Below are 26,947 nucleotides of genomic sequence, written 5' to 3'. Positions count from 1 at the left end.
CTGCAAAGTTTCAAAGATAAATGGAGTTTGTCTCCTAAAAGAAAGAAGTGATTCTGAACTGCCTGAAACGAGTCGTCAGTAATTCCAGTCTCACTTCCTGCTGAACCTGCATAGGTTTGTAACTAATTTGCATAAAGCCAGCCCATTGGTCCCCCCAAAGCGTCTCTTTGACTCAAACACTGTAGTTCGTGTTGTTCATGTCGAGAAGACACTGTTTTCTGCTGCCAAAGCAAATCCACTTTGATGAGATTGATACGGTAAAACCCACACCATCGTTACTGTTCGTATCACTGTGAATCAAGAGCTGAGATTCAGATATGATAATGAGCGTTTGGTTTCTGACCAATCACAGCAGAGCAGCTGTCAGAAAGGCGGGGTTTAGAGAGACCGAATCCTTGATTGAAGCGTTTCAGACACTGTGAGAAAAGAGCTGAAAATTAATGTTTTTGACCTTGGATGCATGTAAATCTATTGTTGGATCCTTTAAAATAGCATGATAGTGGCACTTTTAATCAATTTTACATTTTATGTTTATTCAAAATTATCTTTATATAGTTTGGAAGACAAATGGAAGGGTGGAAGGACGTTGGCTTTTGTTGACAGATGAAGCAGCCGACTGTACTGACCCACAAACGGAGGTTATTTCACACACACCCTTAACTACTGCAACCGACGTCTATATTCTGATTCTCACGGTACGGCATCAACACATCCATCTCTATTTACAAAACAACTCCAGGCGGATTCGATAATGGAAGCATCACAGGAGTAATCAGAGGAAGGCTGGAAATCTGCGAGGGAAGGAGAGCAGAGACAGGAATATGTGCCGCGCCCCGCTCTCGCTTGCTCTCCTGAGGAACTCTAATTATAGCGCAAGAGAAGCCCACGAGACCAGGAAACATTGAGCTGCTGTTTATCTGACATCTGCAGTCCTCCTTCACAACTATTATTGCATTCTGTGCATTAGAACGGAACAGGTTTAAGAAAACAGGATTTGAAACACAAACACAGATAGCCACACACAAAAGCAACATGATCAAAAGATCAACATTTGAGGAATCATTTTACAAATAGCCTCTTTCCCCATCATTGACGAGTTTTCCACGTTTTCACTGTTATACGGTAGGGGGCGCTATTATGCATCTACAGAAAGATACAGAATCTCCTGATCAAAACACAGGTGAAAAAAACCAGAAACAAGCGATAGAAGCATTGCTGACGCACGTCAATTATCAAACATTAAAACGTTACTGAATGAAATGTCGAACCCATGAAGAGGAAACGACTGTGAAGCTTTGGGGGTGTTGATGGACTCGATCTACTCCATCTGTGTTTTGATCATCATTCCGAATCCCATCTGGACGAAGTCTTTGACAAAAATAAGATTTTCTCAGCTTTTTGCCATTTTTATGAAACTTACCTACATTCAAAAATGCTGCCGCTGGCTGGCAACTTTAAACTTTAGTTAAGAACGTTTTGCTAATGTTCCCATTCAGTTATGGAAACGTTATTTCTGAATGATAACCGTTAAAGGGAACCTATTATGCCCCTTTCACAAGATGTAATATAAGTCTCTGGTGTCTCCAGAATGTGTCTGTGAAGTTTCAGCTCAAAATCCCCCACAGATCATTTATTATAGCTTGTCAAATTTGCCCCTATTTGGGTGTGAGCAAAAACACGCCGTTTTTGTGTGTCCCTTTAAATGCAAATGAGCTGCTGCTCCCGGCCCCCTTTCCAGAAGAGGGCGGAGCTTTAACAGCTCGCGCTTCGGTCGCTCAACAACAACAAAGCTGGAGAATCTCACGCAGCCAAAATGAGGATTGTCAGTAACGGTGTTCAGCCTTACATTGTTCAAACCGGAGTCGACACTGATGGAGAGACTCAGGAAGAAGTTACAACTTTTAGGACGTTTCTGAATGGTTAGTGGATAAATTTATGTAGTTGCTGTGGAGTTGACTCAACTCATCGACTAGCATGTGCCGTCATGCTAATCTTTTGTGCAAAACCCGTATGGACGCCCACTATACATAGCGTACAGAGTCATACACACCAGGCTAACGTTTATGATTGCTGTCAAATGCTGTAAATGGTCTAATATTTTTTTCAAAATATCGCTCGGACAGAAACGCTCCTTTTTTAGCAATTGAGCTTGCCAGGGTCAACTTGCAGGCTATCCAAGCTAACAAGACTCTAAATAGTCTGTGCAGCCAACGACAGAACAGTTAGCATGCTTTGGTCCAACTTTTTCCATGGCGTTAGAACTGGTACACCGTTTTCGCTTGTGAAAACAAAATGGCGGCGCCGTGGGTGGAAACGTGCATATTAAGGGGCGGTAATATTATAATAAGATCTCCTTCCTACGTCACTAGGGGAGCAAAATGTGAGCAGCTCGTTTTTTCACATGCTTGCAGAGAAAGGCTTGCCAAAACAAAGTTACTGGGTTGCCCTTTTTCATGTTTTCTGGGTTGGTAGATGCACCAGGGACCCGATTATAGCACTTAAACACAGAAAAAGTCAGATTTTCATGATATGTCCCCTTTAAGAGAAGAAAATGATAATGGCGCGCCTGATTAACTATCTTGTGTGACACTCTATGAACGTAGAACACATCGCTAGTCTGTTCACTCAAAAATGCATTATTGCATTGAAAAAAAACGACGCGGGCAGTGGAATGGGGAAAAAAAGCAAAGTTATTAAACGTGCGTTGAACTTTTTTAACTTAAAGGAACACTCCACTTTTTTTGAAAATAGGCCAATTTTCCAACTCCCCTAGAGTTAAACAGATGAGTTTTACCATCTTCGAATCCATTCTGGGTCTGGCGGTACCACTTTTAGCATAGCTTAGCATAGTTCATTGAATCTGATTAGACCGTTAGCATCTCGCTCAAAAATGACCAAAGAGTTTCGATACTTTTCCTATTTAAAACTTGACTCTTCTGTAGTTACATTGTGTACTAATACTGACGGAAAATGAAAAGTTGCGATTTTCTAGGCCGATATGGCTAGGAACTATACTGTCATTCCGGCGTAATGATCAAGGAACTTTCATGAACAAAGTTCCTTGATTATTACGCCATGTTTCTAAAATGCCGTTTCATGGGCGAGATGCTGCAAAAGACGCGAGACATAAGTGTAACAGCCAAACACGTCTGCCAAACATAAAAACAATAAGAAAAATAGCACAATAGAATACAAAAACCTGTAAAGAACTACTACTGTATATTTGATATTTCATGTTATCATGATGGTGACGGGCTGAAACGTGGTGTTATTTTCTGTTTTTACAAACCATTTACTGTTATTTACTTTTTGGCTAAGAAATATTTAGCACTTTTCTCATTTTATATTATTTCTGAGTATACAGGATATGTTTTTTAACCAGATTGTTAATAAAGTGAATGTTACTTGAATTATATTGTAGTTATGTATGTTAAGTTGACTAGTTAAACAAATGAAATCAATGAAATCGTTTTGAAAAAATTGAGATTTAAATTTTGTTGCTATATTGCCCAGCCCTAGAACATTCCATTTCATCTTTCTGACTTTTGAATGTTCTCTGAACATTCCGAAACAAGTAGTTACATTTAAAAAAATGTTACATGAGCATCCAATAAAAGGTGTCAGGAAAGTTCCATGAACAATGTTTTTGTGCTAACGTTCTGAGAACATTGTTACAGACCAGATAATGTTGAACAAACATTCTATTAACGTTACTGGAAGAACGTTTGTTCATAACCTTTCCTGTTAGCTGGGAGTGTGGTATGATTTATAATAAATCAGATTCCATTTATTTAACAGGAAACACACACAACACAGTGATTGTGCCAGAGTTATCTATAGACTATAATTTGCATCTGCGGTTCAAATCAGAATAAGCAATAATCAGGACGACAACACCAGCTGTTATTTGCATAGAGCTTTTCACAATACAAATCGTTTCAAAGCAGCTTTACAGAAAGTGCACGTTTTGTAATATTAATTTCCCATGAAACAACGGGTGCAGCACCTGTACTAGCATCACGCATAGACGTCAAGGTTACCGCATCATTAACCCTCCTCTGGGACGAGGCTGCGGCGTCATGCGGGACTGTGCTAATCACGCTTCCGTGTTGCGGTGGCTGTGAAGGTCAGAGGTCAAATCTAACCACTAGAAACATCTGTCATATGATATGGATGTGTAATTCGCAGCACTCTCTTTATTAACGACCCTCCACGGGGCTGTTACCATGGCGACAGGTGCACTGGGGCATATATGCGCTTCCCATGGATTTTAAACCGGCCCCGTCCGACTAACAGGGCATAAATCTCGTGAATCAATTCATCATTACTGGAAGGAAGGGCTGCAAGACGAAATCATTTATGCATTTGCTCTAAAATCACTTAACGCAAGAAAATACAGTAAAAATCTAGTTTAAAAATGTTTTTTTTTGCATTTTATACATTTATAACAACACTTGGCTACATGTTTTACTAAAAGATTTTAATATAGCACATCAAGACTTCAGTGCAAATGAATCGTTGATGATGAATCATATTTATTCATTTTGATTTACATGCACCATTATTTATATTTTACTAACACATTTTAATATATGAAAAATTCCACAGGGAGACTTTTGAGAACATTTCTGAGTGATAAACTGAAACAGACACTTCTAAGCAACCGATTCACTGAAATCAAGCCATTTTTCCTACTGAATCTAGTTTAAATACACTAAATGAACAATAAAATAATATACTTTTTTTTTTTTTTTTTGCATTTTGTACATTTATACACTCCAATATAACAACACTTGGCTACCTGTTTTACTTAAAAGATTATAATATAGCACATCGAGACTTCTGTGTGACAGCGCAAATGAATCATTGATGATGAATCATATAAATTTATATTTTATTTACAAGCACCAATTTTTATGCGCATATATTTTACTAACACATTTTAATATATGAAAAATGCCACAGGGAGACTTTTGATAACATTTCTGAGTGATAAACGAACTGATTCACTGAAACGGACACTTCAAAGGAACCGATTCACTGAAATCGAACCATTTTTCCAAAAAAATTTTGGTGTAGAAGCCATCTCGAAAAATCATTTTTTACAGTGTATCGTCGTAACGCTCTCATCACAGATTAAAGGATCTCTGTGAAACTAGTCGAATGCACAGCAAATAAATGCAGTCAAATCAGTGAGATATATTGGCACAAAACTGACCGAAATATATACCATGAATATTTGATATGTGTCGGCCAAGCACAAACTCATCCTGATTATTCAAGAAGCTGTTGTGTTGGCCATCAGCATCGCTCACCTGCTGACACACCATGTTACAGCCAACAAAGCCGCGCATTCAGTGTTCAAACCCGCCGGTCATCTCAAAACCGGCTCTGAATGCCTACCATACCACGGGTCACGTGACCTACCAAATCTATAGTTTTGAATAAAAGCGGATGACGACAGCGGCTAATTGGAGCACAAACAACAGAGAACATACGATACGGTGTTTTATACGAGGAGGTACAGATGAAAACAAAGACAACTCTGTCCTTGCAGCAGTTTTGTATTACAGTATTTGTGATGGTTATTATACACAATGATATTATTTGGCCCTTAACCATCACTCAAAAACGTTCACAGAAGAACTGCATGGGGAAAACAGGCCATGACTGACAACTAGATTTGGACTGTATTTTACTTTCTGGCATTAATAATGGCTGATTTGGTTGAAACGATGGTTCCTCTTTATTTTAGCCTTATTAAATATGGTCAACAGGCAGAAGAACACATTTTTTTTAGCTATATTGGCCAATACTATAGTATAGACGGGACACGTCCTCATCACAGTCTGTCTGTTTTAACATTTGTCCTCAAACATCTGTCAAACCTCCATTTCTCCAGACCTTTTGGTGGCAAGACCAACAAAACCCCAAACCACCAAATGTGAAAGCAATTCAACACTGTTAAATGCAGTTTAATACAATCCCTAAAGCAAATCAATACCTCACAACGACCTCAAAAACAACTTCATCACACGTGCTTCAGATCAAGCTAATGTTGTTTACATGAGTGTTTAATAACCATGTTCAATAAAGAGCTTCATTCTAAACTCACAACGCCTTTAAAAAGAGCTGATGGATGGGTAATACCATGGTTTTTATACAATATTCATATGTATTAGTATTGACGTAGTTGTACTCCAAAGAATGCCATGGTATATGCCCAAAAACTACCACAGTAGCTTGTTATAATATCCTTCAAAAGTCTGGAAATGTGTTGAGAATACAGTGGAGGCACACAACTGACTGTGGTGTGGAAGATTACAGGCTTACACCAGCGCAAAAACAATGGTGTCTTAAAGTAAAAATAAACTTAAACCGGTTGTTAGCGTTTAAAAATAGTGTTCCTCGAAACACAATGTAGCTGCAGTTTTGTCCAGATTCTCTATCATCCTGAACAGATAAAACCAGCCTAACTGGGTTGACTGGTTTTAGCTGGTCTTCCAGCCTGGTCTGGTTTTAGAAGGGTTTTGACCAGTGTTGCCAAGTCTGCGGTTTTCCCGCGGAATCGGGCTACTTTAACACTGTTGCAGCAGGTTGTTTTTCATGTCCGCGGGTTGAAGCGACCCCAAATAACATGATATTTTGCTCCTGGAATGCAAATTTTACCAGAAGAACCCCGCCAAAAACGTGGATTTTACCTCATGGAATGCGATTTTTACTGGGGCACCCCAGCGAAACACGATTGGGCTAGTTTTGAGTAGCAATTGGGCGGGTTTTGTTGTAAAAACCTGGAAACCCTGGTTTTGACCACTTCTTTAGCTGGTTTAACCACCTTAAACCAGCGTAAAAACAATGGTGTCTTAAAGTAAAAACAAACAAACCAATTGTTAGCATTTAAAAATAGCATGTTCCTCGAAATACAATGTAGCAGCAGATTTGTCTTGAACAGATAAAACCAGCCTAAACTGGTTTTTGCTGGTCTTCCAACCTAGTCTGGTTTTAGAGGGGTTTTGACCAGTGTTGCCAAGTCTGCGGTTTTCCCGCGGAATTGGGCTACTTTAACACTGTTGTTTTTCATGTCCAACCCCAAATAACATGATATTTCGCTCCTGGAATGCAAAGTTTACCAGGGGAACCCTGCGGAAACACGATTGGGCTAGTTTTGAGTAGCAATTGGGCGGGTTTTGTTGTGAAAACCTGGCAACCCTGGTTTTGACTACTTCTTTAGCTGGCTTTACCACCTTAAACCAGCAAACCAACACAGGCTGGTCTTTCAGCAGGTAACGGAATGTAACGTAACGTAACGTAACGTATTTAGCGATATTAATGTTTCAAGCGCAGTGAGTCACGTCATAAAGAAAAATAGCCGAAGGCCGCGAAAACATCAAATGCACCCCGACGTCATAAAAATAATTATCTCTACACGCCCCTAACATGGTTGATTTACTCGAATAAAACATGAAGGAACAGTGAATCATAATTTGGAATCAATCCTGACTTTCAGTTCCAGGTTATTATCCAATTTCATTTAATTCGTAGAGGATTCGTGTTTGATCCCATTATGATCCCTGTGTTGTTTGATCCCAACCCAGCAGGCCACTGAACACATTCCTCCATTAACTATCTGGATCTACACCAGTCGAAATAAAACGCGTAAAGCTCTTAATATGTGATGTCACATTATGTTCATAAAGACCTTCAATCACGCGACCGCAGCAGATTTAAACGATCTGAAGGTTTAGATCACCTTCAGCATGACAGTTCGCTTATTAATATTAATAAGTGGATCTGTTACACAGCATTTCTGGATGTCGGACATAAAATATATCGCTCATTTAACAGCGCGCAATACATTCCGCGTACGCAGCGATTAATTTAATCGCGAAAATTTCCACACCAGCCGAGCAAACAAAATTCCTTGGGTAATATTATATGACTCAAATACATATATATTATCGTTTAATATTTAACCTCTTCTGACCGAAAAAAAACATCGTCGCGATGTTTGATATCGAAATGTACAGTCGCTGCTGTTTTCAGCACGTTCTGGTGTATCTAACATTGTGATGATGGTTACATTGAACAGACTGGTTACACTGATGGTCACATTGATCAGCGTTCGGCGTCGCTACGATCTTTTGTCGATTTCTTACCTCCACAGCGAGCGTCGACGTCGCGACCATTAGTAATATGAAAACCTCTCGACACCCCATTCTGCTCCTCTTTTCTCTGTGTTTCCAACAAACAGCGCTGGTTTTATCGAGTAAATATCCGTTTGGTGTAAAATGTCGGTGTGCGGCTCGCGTCGACTCCCAGAAGAATGCGATGCGCCTGCGATGGCGAGTCAGAACAGCGCGTCATCTGACGTGGGAATATGTACGGGAGGGGGAGCAGGGAATGCCGCCTTACACTGAAAATACTGCAAACCAACATTAAAATCAAAGACTACACTTCAATTTACAAACTTTATTTTATCTTATTTTATAAATATTTTTCTTTTAATTTAAATATGTTTTATATTATATACTGTTTTCTTTTTGACATAATTTATTATTGTTGTTTATTTCAGCTTGTTTGGCTGCTGCTTGCCTGAAACATACATTTTATGAGTAATACAATATATTAATAAAATATATAAATATATTTTATATATTAATATATTCATATAATAACGAAAAATGTTACTCATCAGTCTGTTTCTTAATATTTTTTTTTACTTTATTATTATTATTTAGCTTTTCACCATACCCTATATCGTTATTTCTCATCTAATAAATGTATTTTATTTTACATTTGTAAAAATAAATAAAATGCATTAAATGTCTTACATATGTAGTGCAGAGCACTTCTGTTATTTGCTGCCCCCGTGTGGACGTTTAGAGGGTTTCTGAAATGAAATCTATTTGTATTTTAATGTAGTTTCTTGGCTATATGTGAAAATTAGATTTTAAAAGGCCACAATGAATAAAACATAATAACAAATTGTGTGATAGCAATAGCATATATGTGCATCACCTTGCAAAAAAAGAGCATACAGACTTTTATTATGAAAGGTAAAGACTGACATAAGAATAAAAGTCGGAATTTTGTAATTCTGACAAACTACAAATACATACAAGTTGCCCTATTCATAATCCTATTATTATTTCCTCAGTGGATTAATCAAGACACATAGTAGGTATGAGAACATAATGTTACTCTGTAAAACACATATAAAGTTTATTCCCATATTAACAGTTCATTTCACGGTATTTTCATTCGTCATTAACAGAAATAACACTGATTTTGAACAAAACTCATCACATTTACCGAATCACATGTGAGTTTATAGGCCTGTCCTGGTCTCACGCTGCTTGAAATAACTTTTATTAAAGTTCATTAGATTTGTGAGACCATTAATGTCAATTGCATTAATAAAAAAAAAAATATTCAAATCCCCACATGAGAAGCATCTGCGGTCGAAATCCTCTGCTTTGTTTCCAGAGCGCTGGTCTTGTGTTGTGCAGAGATTTTGTGCAATTCCGAGTGCAACTATCTTCATCAGCAGCAGCAGCAGAATAAGGGCACGAACGCAGGCTCATTTCCTGCTGTCGCCTGGATAGGGTGGAGGCGGAGAGTAGTTTGCCGCTCTGGGTGGAGTCGGTGTGTACGGAGGCGGCCGCAGATCAGGAGGATACATCTCACAATCATAGCTGTATGGAGGTGGAGGGCCTGTGAAGAAAAAGAACTGGAAATGAATGTTGCTCTTACTGGGGTGACGAGAAGGAGGACTTCCTGTCCAGTTAAGCTATGGAAATGTTATTATGTTGGCTTGTTAGCTTCTTCTTCTGAGACTAAATTTTATACAGTATCTCCTAGAGCTTTCAAGCTACGACCACCAAACTCGGGTCAGACCTTTAGACTGTTCTGACTCGGTATATCTTTTCGTAAACCGGGCGATCAAATCTACGAAAAATCACAAACTTTCATAGAGGGGGTCAAAATTTTTGTACAATAAGACAGAGTATTTAAGCTGTCTATCAATAACAAAAGCTTAACAACTATCCTTGGACAACTTGCTAGCAACATGTTACCAACATGTTACCATGCTAAACCATGCTAACGACATGCTAAATATGTTAGCAACATGCAAAAACATGTTTACAATGTGCTAAATCATGCTAGTAACATGCTAATTCATGCTAGTAACATGTTAAAACATGGTAACATGATAATTCATGCTAACACTGTGCTAATTCATGCTAGCAATGTGCTAATCATGCTAACAACATGCTAGCAACATGTTACCAACATGCTACCATGCTAAAACATGCTAGTGAAATGCTAGCAACACGCTTAAACATGCTAGCAAAATGCAAAACAATGCTAACAACATGTTAAATCATACTAACAACATGCCAGTAATGTGCTAATTCATGCTAGCAACATGTTAAAACATGGTAGCAACATAATTAATGCTAACATTGTTAACATGCTAGAGACATGCTAAAACATGTTAGCAACATGCACAAACATGCTAAGAATGTACTAAATCATGTTAACAACATGCTAGTAATGCTAGTAATTCATGCTAGCAACATGATAATTCATGCTAACATTGTGCTAATTCATGCTAGCAAATGTGCTAATCGTGCTAACAACATGCTAGCAACATGTTACCAACATGCTACCATGCTAAAACATGCTAACAACATGTTAAATCATGCTAGCAACATGCTAATAATGTGCTAATTCATGCTAGCAACATGTTAAAACATGGCAACATTAAACATAGCAACATAATTAATGATAACATTGTTACCAACATGTTAACAACATGCTATCATGTTAAAACATGCTAGCAACATGCTAAATCACAACATGTTCTCCAACCAATATGCCTATATAGGTCGTTTGTCACTTCCCTGAAATACAACCCATAGGAGCGTTTACTAAAGTTGCGCTCCTATCGACAACAGGACACTTTCATTGTGCTAATCAGCAAAGCAAAGAATGCAAAAGAAGTGCTGCAAGGAGTATGAGTTCCGTCTCTGTGTTCTTTGGGTGCAAGGGATAGTTGGTTCAAGCCACTCGAATCTTATAAAAGTTTTTAAAAAGCCTTTATTTCATCATGGCTAAATGTTAAAAACAGGTGACAAGCACATAGTCTGCACACCTACGCGTTGCGGCTATTTTGCCTTCGTCAGGTTGTGAATCACCGGGGCTCCAGTGTGCCTGTGTGTCTGAAGGGTTTTATGTGTTGTTGTGTTACCTGGGTAACCCTGAGTCACGGTGTTGATATATGATGAGCTGAAGACGCCCACTCTCGCCCCGCGCCCGTTCTTCACGCACATACAGATGCACAGAAAGATGGCGGCCACTGCGCCCATCAGAAACACAACGCCAAACACAATCCCTGAGATGGCCGTTCCCCTGAAAAAGAGAGCAGAACAATCAGCAAAAACTGATGCTGCATCAACAAACAACTAACTGTCTTCAGTAACAGCTGAATCTGAATTTGTCTCATATTTGATGAAGTCTGCATCACCAAACAGCTGTTTTGAATGTCTGTACCATATAACGTGCTGTAGAAATAAACGCACTAGTACAAGTGATGCTTATTTTAGTAAACTCTAACTACCTGTTTTATGGCAGGATGAGCTCAGTATTTGCTCTACATGTGTTTTTGTGAAGTCAGACCACCCAGAACGCTCATATTTATTTACGTCCTGATGGATCCCATCCACTCGTGAGTCAACGGTGATCCGTCTCTTGTGCTAACAGGCACCTGATTAAACATGTCTTTGTTGCGGCACAAAAGACCAAATATGTTGCTTTTCAGTTGTCGTTTCAAGTATGGATTAATGTGGGAGTGAGAGACTAAAGGTAAATATAGATATAGATGCTCACATGTGAGAGTGAGATTACTAAAGGTCCTCATCTGAGGAGAAACTGCAGCAAAAGCTGTGATTTACCCAGCTAACAAAAATATGTTGTAAGAGCGTTGTGCTAACGTTCCTATTAAGTTAACGTTATTTTGGAATGTTCTCTGAATGTTCAAAACATCCAGTTTTATTAAATGTTTGGTTGGTTGTTATGAGAACATTAAGGGAACATTCCATTTTATCATTCTTCAAACATTAAGTTACTTTTGAATGTTCTCTGAAACAAGGAATAACATTTAAAAAACGTTAAACGAATGACTAAAAGTTCCACGAATTATATATAAACAATGTTTTTCTGGTAACATTATTAAAGACCAGATAACTTTGAACAAACGTTCTATTAACGTTACTGGAAGAACGTTTGTTCATAACGTTGAGAGAACCTTGCCTGAACGTTCCGTTAGCTGGGAAATAAAGAATTAAAGTTGCTTTCATCAACATTTGATTAAAAATAATGTTTGATTTATGCAAAATGGAATCAGAATTCCTCGACGTAATTGGACACGAGGTTTGATTATGGAGTGGATTTCAAGTTGAAGTGAAAAAAACAGCTGTGTGTGAGGAGGGGAGGGGAGGGTCAAAGGTCAACTCAATGGTGATGTTATATATGAGTAAAATAGCAGCAGTGAGGAAGTGTGTGAGAGAGTGTGTGTGTGTGTGTGTGTGTGTGTGTGTGTGTGTGCGTGTGTGTGAGAGAGAGTGTGTGAGTGAGTGTGAGTGAGTGTGAGAGAAAGAAAGAGAGTGTGTGTGTGAACGGGTGTTTAAATGAGTGTGTGTGTGTCTGTGTGTTTGTGTGAGTGTGTATGCGAGTGTGAGTGTGTATGCGAGTGTGTGTGTGTGTGAGAGAGAAAGAGAGTGTGTGTGAGTGTGTTTGTGTGAGCGTGGAGTGTGTGTGAGCAAGTGTGTCTGCGAGAGTGTGTGAGTGTGTGTGTGAGAGTGTGTGTGGGACTGTGTGTGTGTGTGTGTGTGTGTGTGAGTGTGTGTGTGTGAGTGTGTGTGTGTGTGTGTGTGTGGGACTGTGAGTGTGTGTGTGGGACTGTGTGCGCGCGCGTGTCTGTGTGCGAGACTGTGTGTGTGTGAGTGTGCGTGTTTGTGTGTCTGTGTGTGAATGTGCGTGTGTGCGCGAGTGTTAATGTGGGTCTGTGTGTGTGTGTGAGAGTGAGTGTGTGTGTGTGCGCGAGTGTTTGTGTGGGTCTGTGTGTGTGTGAGAGTGAGTGTGCGTGTTTGTGTGTGTGTGTGTGTGTCTGTGAGTGAGTGTGCGTGAGTGTTTATGTGGGTCTGTGTGTATGTAAGAGTGAGTGTGTGTGAGTGTGTGTGTGTGTGTGTGGGACTGTGTGCGCGCGCGTGTCTGTGTGCGAGACTATGTGTGTGTGTGAGTGTGCGTGTTTGTGTGTCTGTGTGTGAATGTGCGTGTGTGCGCGAGTGTTTGTGTGGGTCTGTGTGTGTGTGAGAGTGAGTGTGCGTGTTTGTGTGTGTGTGTCTGTGAGTGAGTGTGCGTGAGTGTTTATGTGGGTCTGTGTGTATGTGAGAGTGAGTGTGTTTGTGTGTGTGAGTGAGTGTGTGTGTGTCTGTGTGTGTGTGCACTTACGAGAGCACGTCTCCCACATACGCGTAATAAGAACAGCAGAAAGGAGGAACTCCATCGCAGCAGTACTCAACACAGCTGTCACACTGAGCGTCTCCACGTCCTGCAAACACACACACACAACATGATTATGTCAAAAATTGGGGTAAAACACCAAATGCAAACAATACAAAGATATATGCTCGATGCAAACTGTAATTCACATTTACACCATTCAGCGATGTGTGTTAGAGTTGGGAAAATCAAATCATATTGAAAAAGTTTTAGTGGAAAACAAGTCTAATGATAAGGAATATGACATATGATATTTCTACAGTGTGCTTCAGCTGCTTTAGACCGAACAATATAAAACTGAAACATGTCGTTCTCCACAAACACACACGTTTCTCTGTATCCAGTGTTGTGTTGGAGGGCCGAGCTCGACTGATCCCATCATTCCTTCCGCTGACAGACAAGTCTGATCCTGCAGAAACAATCATGTGTTGCTTCTTGCTCAGAGCTCTTTAATGCATCAAACACACCACTGACAGAATGATCAGTGACGAAGAGTGCTTTATGGGTGTATGCAGCTTAATTATTGCTTAATGCAAATTGCTTTCCATTATTTGTATTTAGGTTTGAATATATATATCTCATGCTCGAGGATGAGGATGGTTGGAACACAATTACAGCGCTATCTTGTCCTGCCCACAGTCATCACAGTATAATTGGTGTAATTATGACTTCTGAAGCACCGAAATTTGGCTTCAATTTGAGTGGCGTCTGTTTGCATCTGGCTGAGCAAACTGAGCAAATGTGGGGCCCTGCAGACTGGGTGGTCCCCCAGAGGCCCTCACTTTACCTCTGGGTCCTGTCGGTCAACACTTTTGGGACAAAGACGCTTTAGAAGCACTGGTGCCTTAAATGTCACTGCACACACACACACACACACATCACAAAGCATGTCTGTATGGATAGTGTTGTGGCAGTACCATGGTACTGGATGAATATACAATGATATTTACTTGATATTCCAATGTATTTCAAAGAATACCATGGTAGCATTAATACACGCTAGTAAAACGAGCATTATAAAAACAAGTTTTCCAAACATACCCAACTAACAAAACAATAACGTAATTTCTAAAGGTTTTCTGAACATTCGAAACATTTTGCATTATTGGAACGTTACTTTGGAATGTTCTCTGAACGTTCTGAAACAAGTAGTAACATTTAAAAAATGTTAGACGAACGATGAACGTTCTATGAATGTTACTGGAAGAACGATTGTTTTAGTTGGGTAATGTCAAAAAGTTGAGTAATTTAAGACTTTACTTTTACTAGATAACTCATAAGTAACTTTAATTAGTTCATAAGTCATCGCACAATAAAACAATCAGTTAAATGTTTAATTGATGTAACGTTATTTCCTAGTTGTTGTTCGTGTGTAACTTCTGAAATATGAAAATGCGTTACCGGCGAATAAGCAGAGCAGCAGCGAGTCCCGCACGAACTTCCAACTCTTCTGTGAACTCGCCGTCCTCGGATTTTCCATAATGTTCCCGTTGATTTATGGAAAAACAAACGCGTCTAACCAACTTTCACATGTTAGTTGACGGTCAATTCATCGAACCGATGATACGTCTGTGTTGGTCTGACTGTCAAGTTTTAGACGCTTAAAATAAAGTCCATAACGCTGCACGTGTTCCACGAGTCTCTCAGAACTTCTCCTCTTGACTCCTTCCTCTTTGTCTTTAACTTCTTCCTTGCGCTATTTTCTTTTCTTCACTCGATCCCCTCCCCCAGGAACGTCGTCCAGCCGCTCAGGGAGTCTGGATGCGACTGAAGGGCCGCGCGACGCTGCCCGCCTCCACCGTCACGACTCATCATCATCATCATCACACGAGCATTATCGGTTACCTCAGGAACAAAACAAGATCCGCACGATCATTCTGGGAACACGTTCGCCCTTTTCAATAGCTGCAAATTGCATCATCATCATCATCTTCTCTCTGTAGTGACCCTGAAGTCTATATTTAGGTCTCTCTTCAATCGTGTTTTCACGAATCCTCTCTGTGTGCATCATCCCTGACCTCAACCAAACACGAAGAGTAAACAAGAGCATCTCATTATGATATGCATGAGCTTCAGATTGTAATTCTTAGGATTTATAGTTCCAAGTCTCCATAATGTATCCATTTTAAGTAGCTGACAAATATAAGCTAACATTCCCATTAAAGGCACAATATGTAAGATTTTTGGATTAAAATATCCAAAAACCACTAGAACAGTGTTATGTATTTTGTTGGCTTGTGTACTTACTTATCCCAGATTTTTCCAAGAATGCTTAAATCCAGAGAAATAAGCAATTTTAACCAGGACACGGAGCGTGTCGGTGCATCGCCTATCAATGACATCATACCTGCGTTACCCTCGGTTTCCGGTTTTATTTTGTAGAAACCATGGAAACACCAAAGACGCTTTAATATATTATGTGTTTTTATTAGACAGGTGAGCAACTGATTGGATACATTCATAGACATAAAACTAATCATGTTATATAGCTCAACACAGTAAGTCTTATTGTTTGAATCTCGTTTTCTTGATTTACCGCAAGTACCATGTTTTACCATGTCTAATATCGAACTAGCTTACTGCAGTGTGCAACAAGTCTCTCATAGCAGCCGCCGAGCGAACACACAGAGTAGGATTATTAGAACTTTCAACATATAAGTGTATGTAATATGATAAACAGCGCTGCGTTACCCCACATAGGCTACGCTTGACTGGAAGAAGCGGAAACGGCGACTATGGCATAATAAAAGTCCCGCTGCTCTCGAGACGTGTGTAGCACTCGTCCCTCATTAGCAATCGCTCCAGCGGCATCGTTCCGCTCCAACACCCTGCTTCATACTGCAGTAATGTTAATAAATCTTTAATACATTAGCTCATCCATGAATATGTTTTCTGCCCGAGTCCTGTCGGATTCTTTTCCACCGGCTGTAGACGTGTGAAGAAAACACCTCCAATGATCCCACGAAATCAAGGCATCATCAAGCTACGTCTTTGTTTTGAATAAGTGACCTCTAGCGGCTAAATTTACATATTGTGCCTTTAAGTTATTTAAATGTTCTCTAAATATTCAGTTTAAAAAAAACAAACCAGAAATAGTTTTTTTTTTTTTTTTTTTAAATAGTTATGCAAATGTTAATGAACATTCCATTTGATCATTTTGCAAACATGTTACTTTTGTTCTCTGAACATTCTGATTCTGAAATGGTAACATTTAAAAAAAATGTTTCAATTGTTTGTTTGTTTTTTTAAAGATTCTGTTACTTGTAATAAAGTAAAAATCTTGCTATCTTGCATATTACATATTTACATCTTCCTTGTTTCACCCTGTGCAGTTTTCAGACAGTCAGAGATAAAGGTTTTCAGTAGATCATGGTGTGCAAAGTCACTTGTTATTTTGCTGAGCGGCTGGTTGAATGTATTATTCAGCAGAAGGACTGGCTTGGGTTGAACGCGCTTCCACTTGAACCACCCTTGTAACATAATGACTAAACCACATAGTGTCCTCTTTAATTATTAAAGCTTGTTATATAACAAAAGACTTCCTCGTTATGACAAGGTGATGTGATTATTACCTGTGCTGCTGAATATGCCAGTCAAGCAGGCTTTCTCTGAACAGCTGTTGGGAGTGCTAATAAATATAACTGAATTAATTTAACTGATTTCATTTGCCCCAGTGAGCTTTCCTTTTGTCTTGTTCCTAATATGAGCAGATAGACTCAGTAGCCTTGCATTAATTATTGTCATGACTAGATCTGGTCATATTGATGCTCTTTTGACCGCATGTATTTAAATATAATTATATACAATGTACATAAATTTGTGTTCAGACTTTATTAAAGTTGTAAGTTGCATTGTGAGTCTGTACATATGGTACATATGATAATATGATATTGGTGTATCTTATAACTTCTATCTCTCCTGCTAAACTTTGTTTTGCAATTATCTGTATTTTATTAATCAATTAATTATAAATAAGTGGTGGCTCTTATTTTAGACCTTGTGTCGGATTTATTGTGCAACTGATTTGCATTTTTGTATAGAAGCAACTGAAATATAAAGATAAAAGCCCAATTTACTATTTAATACATTACTATGTATGCAATCCCCTGCAGTACCTTCATCAACCGCTAGGGGGCCTCACACCAGGATTTAGACTCAGCAGCCACACCCAAAATAAGCCAAACAAATAATTTGGTCCACAAATCAATGTGATACTTTATTCATAAACCTAAGATCATAGATATTGTATAAATACTCTAATATAATCTACATCCTTCAGTTATTTCAATAACAACAATAACAACAACAAATAGAAATACAATAATTATAAAAAAGCAACAAGATTATATTAAATGGGCTGTACAAAAATAAATAACGTTTGAATATTCTGTACAAAAAAGACACCTCATTACAAAGATACCTTCTCAGAAGGCAGGAGAGGATTACTTATGAAGTAGTAGTAGGAGAGAAGTCCTCCACACAATCACACAACACTAACCCACACATACATAAACACACACTCGCACAAACACACTCTCTCCTCAGGTATAAATCCTATGGTCTTTGGTCACCCTCCCCCTTGAAAAAAAGATATGATCCCTCTTGATCGGGTATGGCTTTGCAAAATGCTGAAAATATCAACCTATGAAGCTAAACGTTAAGCTAATGTGCGTTCTTAAACTTAATTATGCGGAAATGCATAATACCTGTTGTGGTGTTTGATTAGCAGCATGTGTGCCTAGCTGAGGTGAGATATGGTATTGATTTTGGCAAGAAAATGCATTTGTTAAATATGTGCTTTGAGTTTGCAACTTTTAAATGGAGAACCACTAGAGGGTGCTTTATATAAAACACCACTACTAATGAACTCCTTTGTCTCGGTACGGCTCTTGACCCTAGGAAAAGACATTAGCGCCTATATGCCCTCTTGTGACAAATTAAACCTGTCTGTCTAGTCCAGCTCAGACAGACGGTACAAATGCATAGCTGTTTCATGCACTCTTTCATGAATCATCCATCATACACACCCACGCACACTCAAAATCTAACATGCATGACATCAGCATCCAAAGCAGCAGAGGTGTTCGTATTCTTCTCCTCCATCACAGCTGTCAAGACAGGTACACTGTGTGCCAGCTTTGTGCCCTGTACCCAGTGTTGGATGGGTGAAAGAAGTTTGGTTGCAGTCTCTGTCATAAAGGGCCCTTTGAATCCAAAGCACCAACTTACAGCCGTTCGAGGTTGTTGCAAGCCTCAGTGTTCAGTTTCAACAGGGAGTCAGGTTGCACAATTCCAAGCGAGGTCGTGGCTGATTTTTAGCGTTGCAGCTCTCGTTAGGCAAAATGCGACCATCGTGTCCGATGCAGCGCAGCTGACGCTTGCGATAGCCTCTGCCGCATGCTTTGGAACAATCGGACCACTCCCCCTGCAGCCAGGATGGGCACGCCTGCAGAGCACAGGATTGTGATGACGCAGGGCGCAGCTCTTCAGGACAGTCTTTTGACTGATGGCCGTAAGCATCAAGGCAAAGGACGTCCCGCTTCTGGATACCACCACCGCAGGTCTGCGAACAAGGTCCCCACTCACGTAGGGCCCATTCGGCATCTCCTGCTTCACTAATGGCATTAATGGATGGACGATTTGACCCAATGGGACGTGGAGCAAAGTAGCTGTACTTTACGCGAGGTCTTGGGGAATCGCCAACTGACAACACCTGGATAGTAAGAGCCTCAGGTAAGGGAGCGAAGCTTCGGAGGCGCTCCAGTGTGGCAGAGGAACCACTGTATCGCAGAAGTGCACCTTTCAGAGAGATATCAGTCTCTAAAGTCATCAGCTTATAGTCGCCGTTCAGTAGGTACGTGCCATCTTGCCGGCGAACTGCTAGGTAGCTATTGTCATGGCGGCGGCCTCCAAGAGAGCGCTGCTTAACATCTAGGTGCGTGGCACCAGCTGGGATCGTCACTATGTCCTGATAGCCCGGTCTAAAGTGCAGAAACAAGCAATGGTCAGTAACAGAATCTGAGGAGGTATGTTGTAAAACTCATGCTGGTAACATTCATGTGCAGGTTGTGGACTTACATAGCACGTTCCATTGATCCAGAAACTTTCTTGCAAGTAGATCCATCTCCTCCACAGATGCCGCATTTGTCGAAACGCTTGTTGGAACCAATGACCCGGTCACAACCAGCCTTCACACACTGGCCTTGGACACAGACTGAGGTGGAATCCGGGGTGCATGGTGTACCATCAGCAACCTGAAAGCATTGGAAGTAAGCTCAGATTACACACCTGTCTTGCATCCACCAAACCATTACAGATTTTACAACAACTCTAGGGGGATCAGGCTAATTGAGACTCTCACCTTTGGCTTCAGAATGAAGAAGTACCCAGTTCCCTTTGCTCGGCACACCAACTTGCAGCGGTCCTTGGGAGAGACTCCCGCATACTTCGGCACCCACTCGACACCTTCTCCTGAGCCGAATGACACCTGAGAGGAGATGTCATTGTGGGCCAAACACTGTTCCTCACGGAATGTCAAACCTGCGCAAACAAATACAGTTTAGTATAAAGCAACTTGCATTTGGTTGCATTGGTTGAAGTAGCAGTGAAGAGACAATCCCATACCATTGCTATCAGGGCAGGCCTCGGTGTTGCAGGAGCGGTACTGAATTCTCTTGCCCTCGCAGTATTTGCCTCCATTTTTGGGTTGGGGATTGTCACAGTCCCTAAAAGAGTATTGCACACCTCCTCCACAGGTACGTGAGCAATCTCCCCAAGATCCCCAAGTTCCCCATCCGCCATTGACTGGAGTCTTAAAGGGAACAAGACAGAAGCATTGTCAGTCACAAATCAGAATGACACCACTTCCATATGACAATTCACAAGTTCACACTTACAAATAATCAGATAGTATAAAAAGTATGCGTATTTGGCATGCTGTCCGAGGGGAGGGCTCCGAGCTCAGAATTTTGTCCTGAACCCAGAGTACTCCCCCCGTATCTCTGGTTAGGATAGTAACCAGGCAAGTGTGAGGATACGGAGTGGTGGAGGGATGCAGAAAACTGTCAACGAACGTAGGTGAGTCGGCTATGTATATATATATATAGGCCTTATCTCTTGCTGATTGGTTAGGCAATTTGACGTGTTCCTCCCGAACTTTGTTAATAAAACATCATCAAATGGTACACCAAATGATGCTCACCTGATATCTGGCAGCCTCGGCCTTGCTCAAGCATCGTCCTGCCATACAGTAGCTGTCAGACCCGCAAGGCGTCCCATCGGCCCATGGAAAGTTCTTGGTTTGGCAGACCAGCAAGCCATTTGTAGCTGTGACGGTGCACCAAAGTGCGGCACAAGTGGTGCTCAGGTCAGGACAGTGCTGGGACTCCTCTCCAAATGTGAGACGGCACTGTCTGTCGGCATCGTAAACTGAACCTGGCAGAGCCTGGGGCAACTGCTGAGGCTTCTGGGGCTTGTCCAGTAAACACTGACCATGGCCATTGTCCAGGAAGGTTGTGACCATCAGGGCACTGCAAGGAGACCAGGGCTGTAGCTGGTCCAGATTGGACAAGGTCGAGGCCATCATGTGGGCGCTCCACTGGTCTCCATTAACGCTGGCACATTGTTTGGCATCATCATGGGGCATGTTGAACACGTGACCTACAGGAGGAGCACAATTTATTGACTTGTTCTACACCTGCATAGTTTTACATAGAAACATGGGAATGTACCTACCAAGCTCATGTGCTACGGTGAAGGCTGCTTGGAGGCCGTCATCTTCAACAATGGAGCAACTTCGATCGGGATCGCACACAGTGCCCACATCCGCCATTCCCAGAGTGTCACAAGAATGAGCACCACAAAGATCCTGCAAAATTCACAGCTATGAGCGATGCGACATAATTTACTCAGATGAAACCAGTTGTGGTATACTAAGAGAAACGTACCTGTCTGGTGAACAGTACTGCTGTGTCGTAATGCTCAGGGTGCCGGTCACTTGGTGGGTTGTGCTGCTTTTGCCACTGGCAGAAGTTCCTAAGGGTAAGCGCTGCATTGGAGGACACCTGGGGACCGTGCTCTTCATTGTACACAACAAGAAGCTTCACAACTGCCAGAGTGATCGAGTTATGAATGGTAGGGTGTCGATACAGACGAGATGCTACTGCCATGATGGTCAGCAGGTAAGTTTTGAGCCCAGCTCCGTGAAACTCTGCCATTGACTGGTCTGCCACAATCATGATCTCCAAATAGCGAGGAGTCGACACAAAGCGACGGGATCTGTGGTGTGCTGGAGGATAGGAAGACAGTGATTAAAACCAGATTTTTTGAAAAAGTGAAATCTAAATCACATGTACTATTTTGTCTATTTAAAAACCCTGTGAAATGACTTTTCCCATGTTGATGATCAAAGGCTTGGTCTTTTTTATTTAAAAAGCCAATAGGCTTTAACTCACATGGTTTAATCACAATTTCCTACTTCCTATTGCTAGTCGGTGTCAGGTGATATTAGGGGGCGGGACATCCTCATTCCAGAGTGCATTTTATTGGACATGCATTTATATACGTATATACATTTTAAATTACTTTTTTAACCCAACAGTTGGGTTTGTTCATATTTGACCCAAATTTGGGTTGAAACAACGCAGCATTTTTAGAGTGTACGCCCGTGAGTGCAAGATGATGTCATCAATAATTTTGGTCTGTTTTTCTGCGACCAAAAAACTGTGTTTAAATGTGTGTAGATACTAAAATGTACTTTTTCAACTTTTAACAATAAAGACTCCAAAAGAGCTTCTTTTTCCTTTTCAGTGATGCCTCAAAAAACCTTTCAGTTCTTAAAATAACCCTTTTTTCTTTGTATGAAGAACATTTTAATAATCTAAAGGAACGTTTTTCAATATAAAGAACCTTTTGTGCAGTGGAAAGGTTCCATTAATGTTATGTTTCCTTATGGAACCATCAATGCCAAGAAAAAGAACCTTTATTTTTAAAGAGTGTACATATAGATGACTCCATTGAACAAATGCATTTTTGATTTTACATAGTTAAGTAACTGTGTACTTAAAAAGACGGAAAGCTATTGGGAGCTAGTGCTGAGCTTGCTTACTTCTTAATTTGACTATAAGCTTCTGCTCCGCCCTGCTAATAACGTCTCCAAAACTTGCGCACTTTTACGAGAAACGTTGGCGGAAATACAAGTCCTCCGGTGCTGATCTGCGCAACATGCGGTACCAGGAGGAGAACTTCCACGTCTCTCCAGCGCATTCTCTCCCACCTCCCACTCCCCCCATCCCTACGTCCCCTTCCCTACGTCCCCTCTCCTCCTCCTGCGTATGTGGAGAGATTTCTGCCCTCTCCAAGTTAACCCTCGCCTCGCTTTTGGGAAAGGCTCTTCTGCACTTTAGAAAAACTGTTATTTTTTTTAGATGAGTTTAAACGAGCAGACAGAACATCTGTGCAATGAGCAATCGATTTATTTTCCAACTAAATTTGGCGCGTAATGCGTTAAAGCAGACGCAGAACTCTCAAACCTGCTTAATTCGCTCCTCATGCGCCAGCGCGCACCGAATGACGCGGAGTCACCGAGTTTATTCGGGTTACCGGAGGCGTGCGTGAAATATTCATCCTAGTCTCTAAACAATAATAAAGTGTAAAGAAACTCCTCTTGGTAGAAAATAGATACATATTCTGGAATATTTACCTTTAGACTCAGATGGAATGGGCTCGGATTTGGTTGCAAATGGTTTCTCGGCGACCCGTTCCTCCTCCTCGTTCACCCCACACTTAGAACCGTTCTCCTCAGCCAACAACCCCCGTTTTCTTCTGCGGATGATATGGATGTCTCCATCCGAAGCCTCTCCGCTGGCGTTCGCGGGTTGGATGAAGTACTCTTCGCCGCCGACATAGAAGCCGCCCCGCAGTCCATTGCACAGATTGATCGCCGCAGCGGAAAGTTCTTCTCCGTTCACGGCCCCCGAGAAGAAGCACTGCGCCTGTCCCGCGCTGTCAAACTCCTCGGACTCCGGTTTCCCCACCATCTGGAACACAAACCCAGGCGCTAAAAAGGTCTGATCCGGTTCCAGCACCAACACCATCTGATTTCCAAAGACGTCCAAGCGATAGATGCGTTTCTCGGATTCCTTTTCCCGTGCTTCTGCTGTATGGGTCGCTTCGGTGCCGTACGAGTCGAGCCGGACCGGCACCACGGTGCTCTCCTCCCACGCGCTCTGCGCCGCGTTTACGCACAGCGCTGCAACGAAACCCAGTATGACGCGCAAAAAAGACATTATATTCCTGTTGGGTTCTCAAGAGCAAAATGATGGACCCCAATGGAAATCCTTACAAAGTTTTAGTTCTTTGAGAATTTGACTCCCGGAGCTGGTAGACAGAAACAAAACCAGAAAACTGCAATAGGTACCAATCCAGAGCTGAAGTCGACTCAAAATGGAAATAAATAAAACAATCGCAGTCTCTAGCAGCAGTTGAAAAGACAAGTCTTAAAAAGCATCAAAAGTGGGCAGTTTTCCCTCACTGTCTCCTCGAGATTCAACTCTCCTTCTGTCTTAGAAGCAAGAAGCCCGGCTCTCTATATATGCTCCAGTGCAGGACCACCCCTTTCCTGAAGCCCCTTTGATCTCCTGCGGCCAAATCTAGTACGCAACTAGAGTGCTGGAGCACAGCCACAATCATCAATCATCAGAGTACAACACTTACGACCCAAAGCTTCTCTTCTGACCCTTTTATTAGTCATTCGAACTTTTTATCTGTCTACACGCGTGCTTCGTGTGCATTTCCACGACTTATATAACTAGTAGAGTCCAAATCCATTCATACTATGAGAGTAAGAAGTGCGTGAGGTTACTGAGTCTCCTCACAAGATTCGGATTCTAACTTACAGGTTTTTAAATGTTCAACATTCCAATTTATCATTCTGCAAACATTATTGGAACGTTACTTTTGAATGTTTTCTGAACGTTCTGATACATAGTAACATTTAAAAATGTTTCAGAGAAAACTAACGTTTCAACAAACATTAAGACCAGATAAGTTTGAACGGACGTCACTGGAAGAACGTTTGTTCAGAACTTTGAGAGAACCTTGCCAGAACGTTCCCTGTTAGCTGGGAAAGGGTGTTAAGGTGGACCGCTCCTAAAACCCGGATCCCCTCCTCCAGAAACACATCTTGTGTTGGGCAGGAACTCCATCCAAAATTAATTATGAGCGGATTATCGCTCCCGCCTCAGTGTCGGAGGAAATAGTTTGTGTCTCGCGCGTTTAATAGGCTACATTTAATTTAGGCGGTCGGTGACCTTCTAAAAGAAAGTACATGCCGTCCGAGTGTTCTGAATGAAAGGAACATAATGGACATAAAGTCTGGACTTAAGGAAAATGAAGATTCACTTTCATAATTATATAATTAAACTTTATATTTCATTGTTCTGAAGCTGATGCTTCAGGCTTAATAAAGCATTTACATTGAAGAATATCTGAATTTGAGGCAACAATAAGTTCATTTATGCATGCATATGCAACTTATTATGAACTAATCAATAGTTTTCAGTCAATCCTCAAATTCAGAGAGTTGAAAGTCCACCTTAACTGATTTTAGTGTCATTTGGAAGGTCAACACAAATCCACCAGATGGCAGCAGAACACAACAATTCATTCACTCTTGCTGTGATGATCTGGAAAAGGACTTTTTGAAAATTAATTTTTAAGAGTTAGGCCTAAAGATAGGCTGCTCCCTGCAGTCTCTAAATTAATATATGCTAATAAAAGTACATCTATGACAACTGTACAGGTATAAAAAATAGTTTAAGAAGAAAGTATAACGCCTACACACTGTATAGGTCAAATAACCACTTTTACAATAAATAAATCAATTTATTATTATTTTGGAAAATGTTTAAATTAAAACACATGATATATAGCTATTAGAATGTAAATGGTGCGGTCAGTTTTATGTGTTTAATATTATTTGAACTTCTCCTAATTTAGTCAGACAGCAGGTGGCGCACCAGCATCATTTATGATCTCAGCTGGTCTCTTTAGGTTAGTCTGATAATATGTGCAGCAAAAGCTAGAGTATAATGCAAGTGTCACTAACCTTATATAACTAGCAAGATTAAACACTGTAATAAGTAATCAGGAGTGACACCCAATTTAACTGCAGTGTGAACGTGGCATAAGATGTGATGTCAGAGATTTAGGATTTTATAGCTCAGTGGAGTTCTTCTCAGTTGTGTTTCATGACGAGTTTCAGATGTTTCTCCATAAATTCATTAGGAGAAATAAAAACAGTCGTCATCCAGTCAGAGATATAAAATGAATACAGAGCAGCTCAGATTATTTGATGAGAAATGTTGAGATCTGAGAGCAGATATTGAGATCTCTAGACATTTTATTGCAGATTTCAGTACAGTCTATTTTGAAAACAGCGATTTAAGCAGTTTTATCAGTAGTTACTAGTAAAATAACCCATAAATAGTCTGTAAAAAGTAAGGTTTATTAGTTTCTGTGTATTTCAAGTACGTTTGTGAAGTAATTCACCATCATCTGTACAGTTTGATTAGCTTGTTTTTGTTGATTTTGTATGCTTATTGACCTGTGAAATCTCTGATTTAAATTCATTTCATGAATTGTTTAGTGTCATAATGGTCTTACTGTTTAACATAAATAGCCAATAATATATTTTAGTACGTAGAGTGTATCTCAAATGAAAGTATTCTCAAATAAGTGTCAATAAAGAGCAGGTTCCCATGTGACAACTTACCCCATAGGGTCAGCGTGTTATAAATGAACTGGGAAACAACAGTGGAAATGTTCATTAGTGTTTTTGCGATTGGTATAAATCCAGAAATTACACCTATAAACCCTCTCTGAGAAATATTCACTGGAGTAAAAAGTGTGACAACTTGCCCCTCCTTCTTGCACTTAATTAAATCGGAATTAAAATCAGTTCTTGCAGTCTTCTAGTTTAGTTTGTAGGATTAAAGTTGCTCTCAAAGCAAGAATGCTCATTTAAGATGAAAACATACTTACTGAAGCATTGTGTTGAGGTTAGTGTTATGTTTAATGAAGGTTTCAGGGTAGAAATATTACCCTCCACTCTCATTTACTTTAACAGACTTAAAAAACGTTTATTGGTTCCATTTCAGAAACTAGTTAGAGATGTTAAAGAGATAGTTCACCCAAAAATCATCATTTACTCACTCTCAAAAGAAAAATTGGTAACCAAACAATTGCTGGCCTCCATTGACTTCCATAATATAGAAAATATGGGGACCAGAAACTGTTTGGTTACCAAAATATCTTCTTTTGTGTTTAACAGAACAAAGAAACTACAGGTTTAGAACAAATTAAGGGTGAGTAAATGACAGAA

General features: G+C 40.4%; 3 protein-coding genes across 5 annotated transcripts in view; all 3 read right to left on the bottom strand.

Annotated features, from left to right (window-relative positions):
* The window catches only part of LOC127521108 (amyloid-beta A4 protein-like), a 337,319-nt gene extending 328,959 nt beyond the window's left edge, over nucleotides 1-8,360 (bottom strand). For all 3 annotated transcript variants that reach the window (XR_007932275.1, XM_051910004.1, XM_051910013.1), the window contains exon 1: nucleotides 8,157-8,360. Coding sequence is in view for 2 of the 3 variants with exons in the window: in XM_051910004.1 (XP_051765964.1) it covers nucleotides 8,157-8,216 (60 nt within the window). In the remaining variant the exon portion in view is untranslated. The remainder of the gene's footprint in view (nucleotides 1-8,156) is intronic.
* Nucleotides 8,361-9,027: 667 nt separating this feature from the next.
* Nucleotides 9,028-15,470, bottom strand: LOC127521234 (cysteine and tyrosine-rich protein 1). The gene is made up of 4 exons (XM_051910382.1): nucleotides 14,968-15,470; nucleotides 13,516-13,615; nucleotides 11,255-11,415; nucleotides 9,028-9,714 (listed from the first exon to the last, which is right to left on the bottom strand). Exons 1-4 carry the CDS (start codon nucleotides 15,044-15,046, stop codon nucleotides 9,581-9,583), a joined length of 474 nt encoding a protein of 157 aa, XP_051766342.1. The 5' UTR covers nucleotides 15,047-15,470; the 3' UTR covers nucleotides 9,028-9,580.
* Nucleotides 15,471-17,756: 2,286 nt separating this feature from the next.
* Nucleotides 17,757-24,143, bottom strand: adamts1 (ADAM metallopeptidase with thrombospondin type 1 motif, 1). Its single transcript, XM_051909941.1, has 8 exons — nucleotides 23,267-24,143; nucleotides 21,513-21,853; nucleotides 21,301-21,433; nucleotides 20,768-21,225; nucleotides 20,191-20,377; nucleotides 19,928-20,106; nucleotides 19,645-19,820; nucleotides 17,757-19,547 (listed from the first exon to the last, which is right to left on the bottom strand). The coding sequence occupies exons 1-8, from the start codon at nucleotides 23,850-23,852 to the stop codon at nucleotides 18,833-18,835; spliced, it is 2,775 nt and encodes a 924-aa protein (XP_051765901.1). The 5' UTR covers nucleotides 23,853-24,143; the 3' UTR covers nucleotides 17,757-18,832.
* Between the last annotated feature and the right edge of the window lie 2,804 nt (nucleotides 24,144-26,947).

The sequence above is a fragment of the Ctenopharyngodon idella genome, chromosome 1, assembly GCF_019924925.1.
Source record: "Ctenopharyngodon idella isolate HZGC_01 chromosome 1, HZGC01, whole genome shotgun sequence".
Classification (NCBI taxonomy): Eukaryota; Metazoa; Chordata; class Actinopteri; order Cypriniformes; family Xenocyprididae; genus Ctenopharyngodon; species Ctenopharyngodon idella.
Note: the sequence above shows the minus strand (reverse complement) of the source record. Positions and strands in the feature narration are given on the sequence as shown.

Coding starts and splice junctions, on each gene's coding strand:
- LOC127521234 (XM_051910382.1), bottom strand. CDS start 15,046: ATGGAAAATCCGAGGACGGCGAGTTCACAGAAGAGTTGGAAGTTCGTG. Junction 13,616..14,967: donor GCTGCTCTGCTTATTCGCCG/GTAACGCATTTT, acceptor GTGTGTTTGCAG/GACGTGGAGACGCTCAGTGT. Junction 9,715..11,254: donor CGTGACTCAGGGTTACCCAG/GTAACACAACAA, acceptor TTTTCTTCACAG/GCCCTCCACCTCCATACAGC.
- adamts1 (XM_051909941.1), bottom strand. CDS start 23,852: ATGTCTTTTTTGCGCGTCATACTGGGTTTCGTTGCAGCGCTGTGCGTA. Junction 21,434..21,512: donor CAGTACTGTTCACCAGACAG/GTACGTTTCTCT, acceptor TGAATTTTGCAG/GATCTTTGTGGTGCTCATTC. Junction 20,378..20,767: donor CCGAGGCTGCCAGATATCAG/GTGAGCATCATT, acceptor GTTCCCTTTAAG/ACTCCAGTCAATGGCGGATG.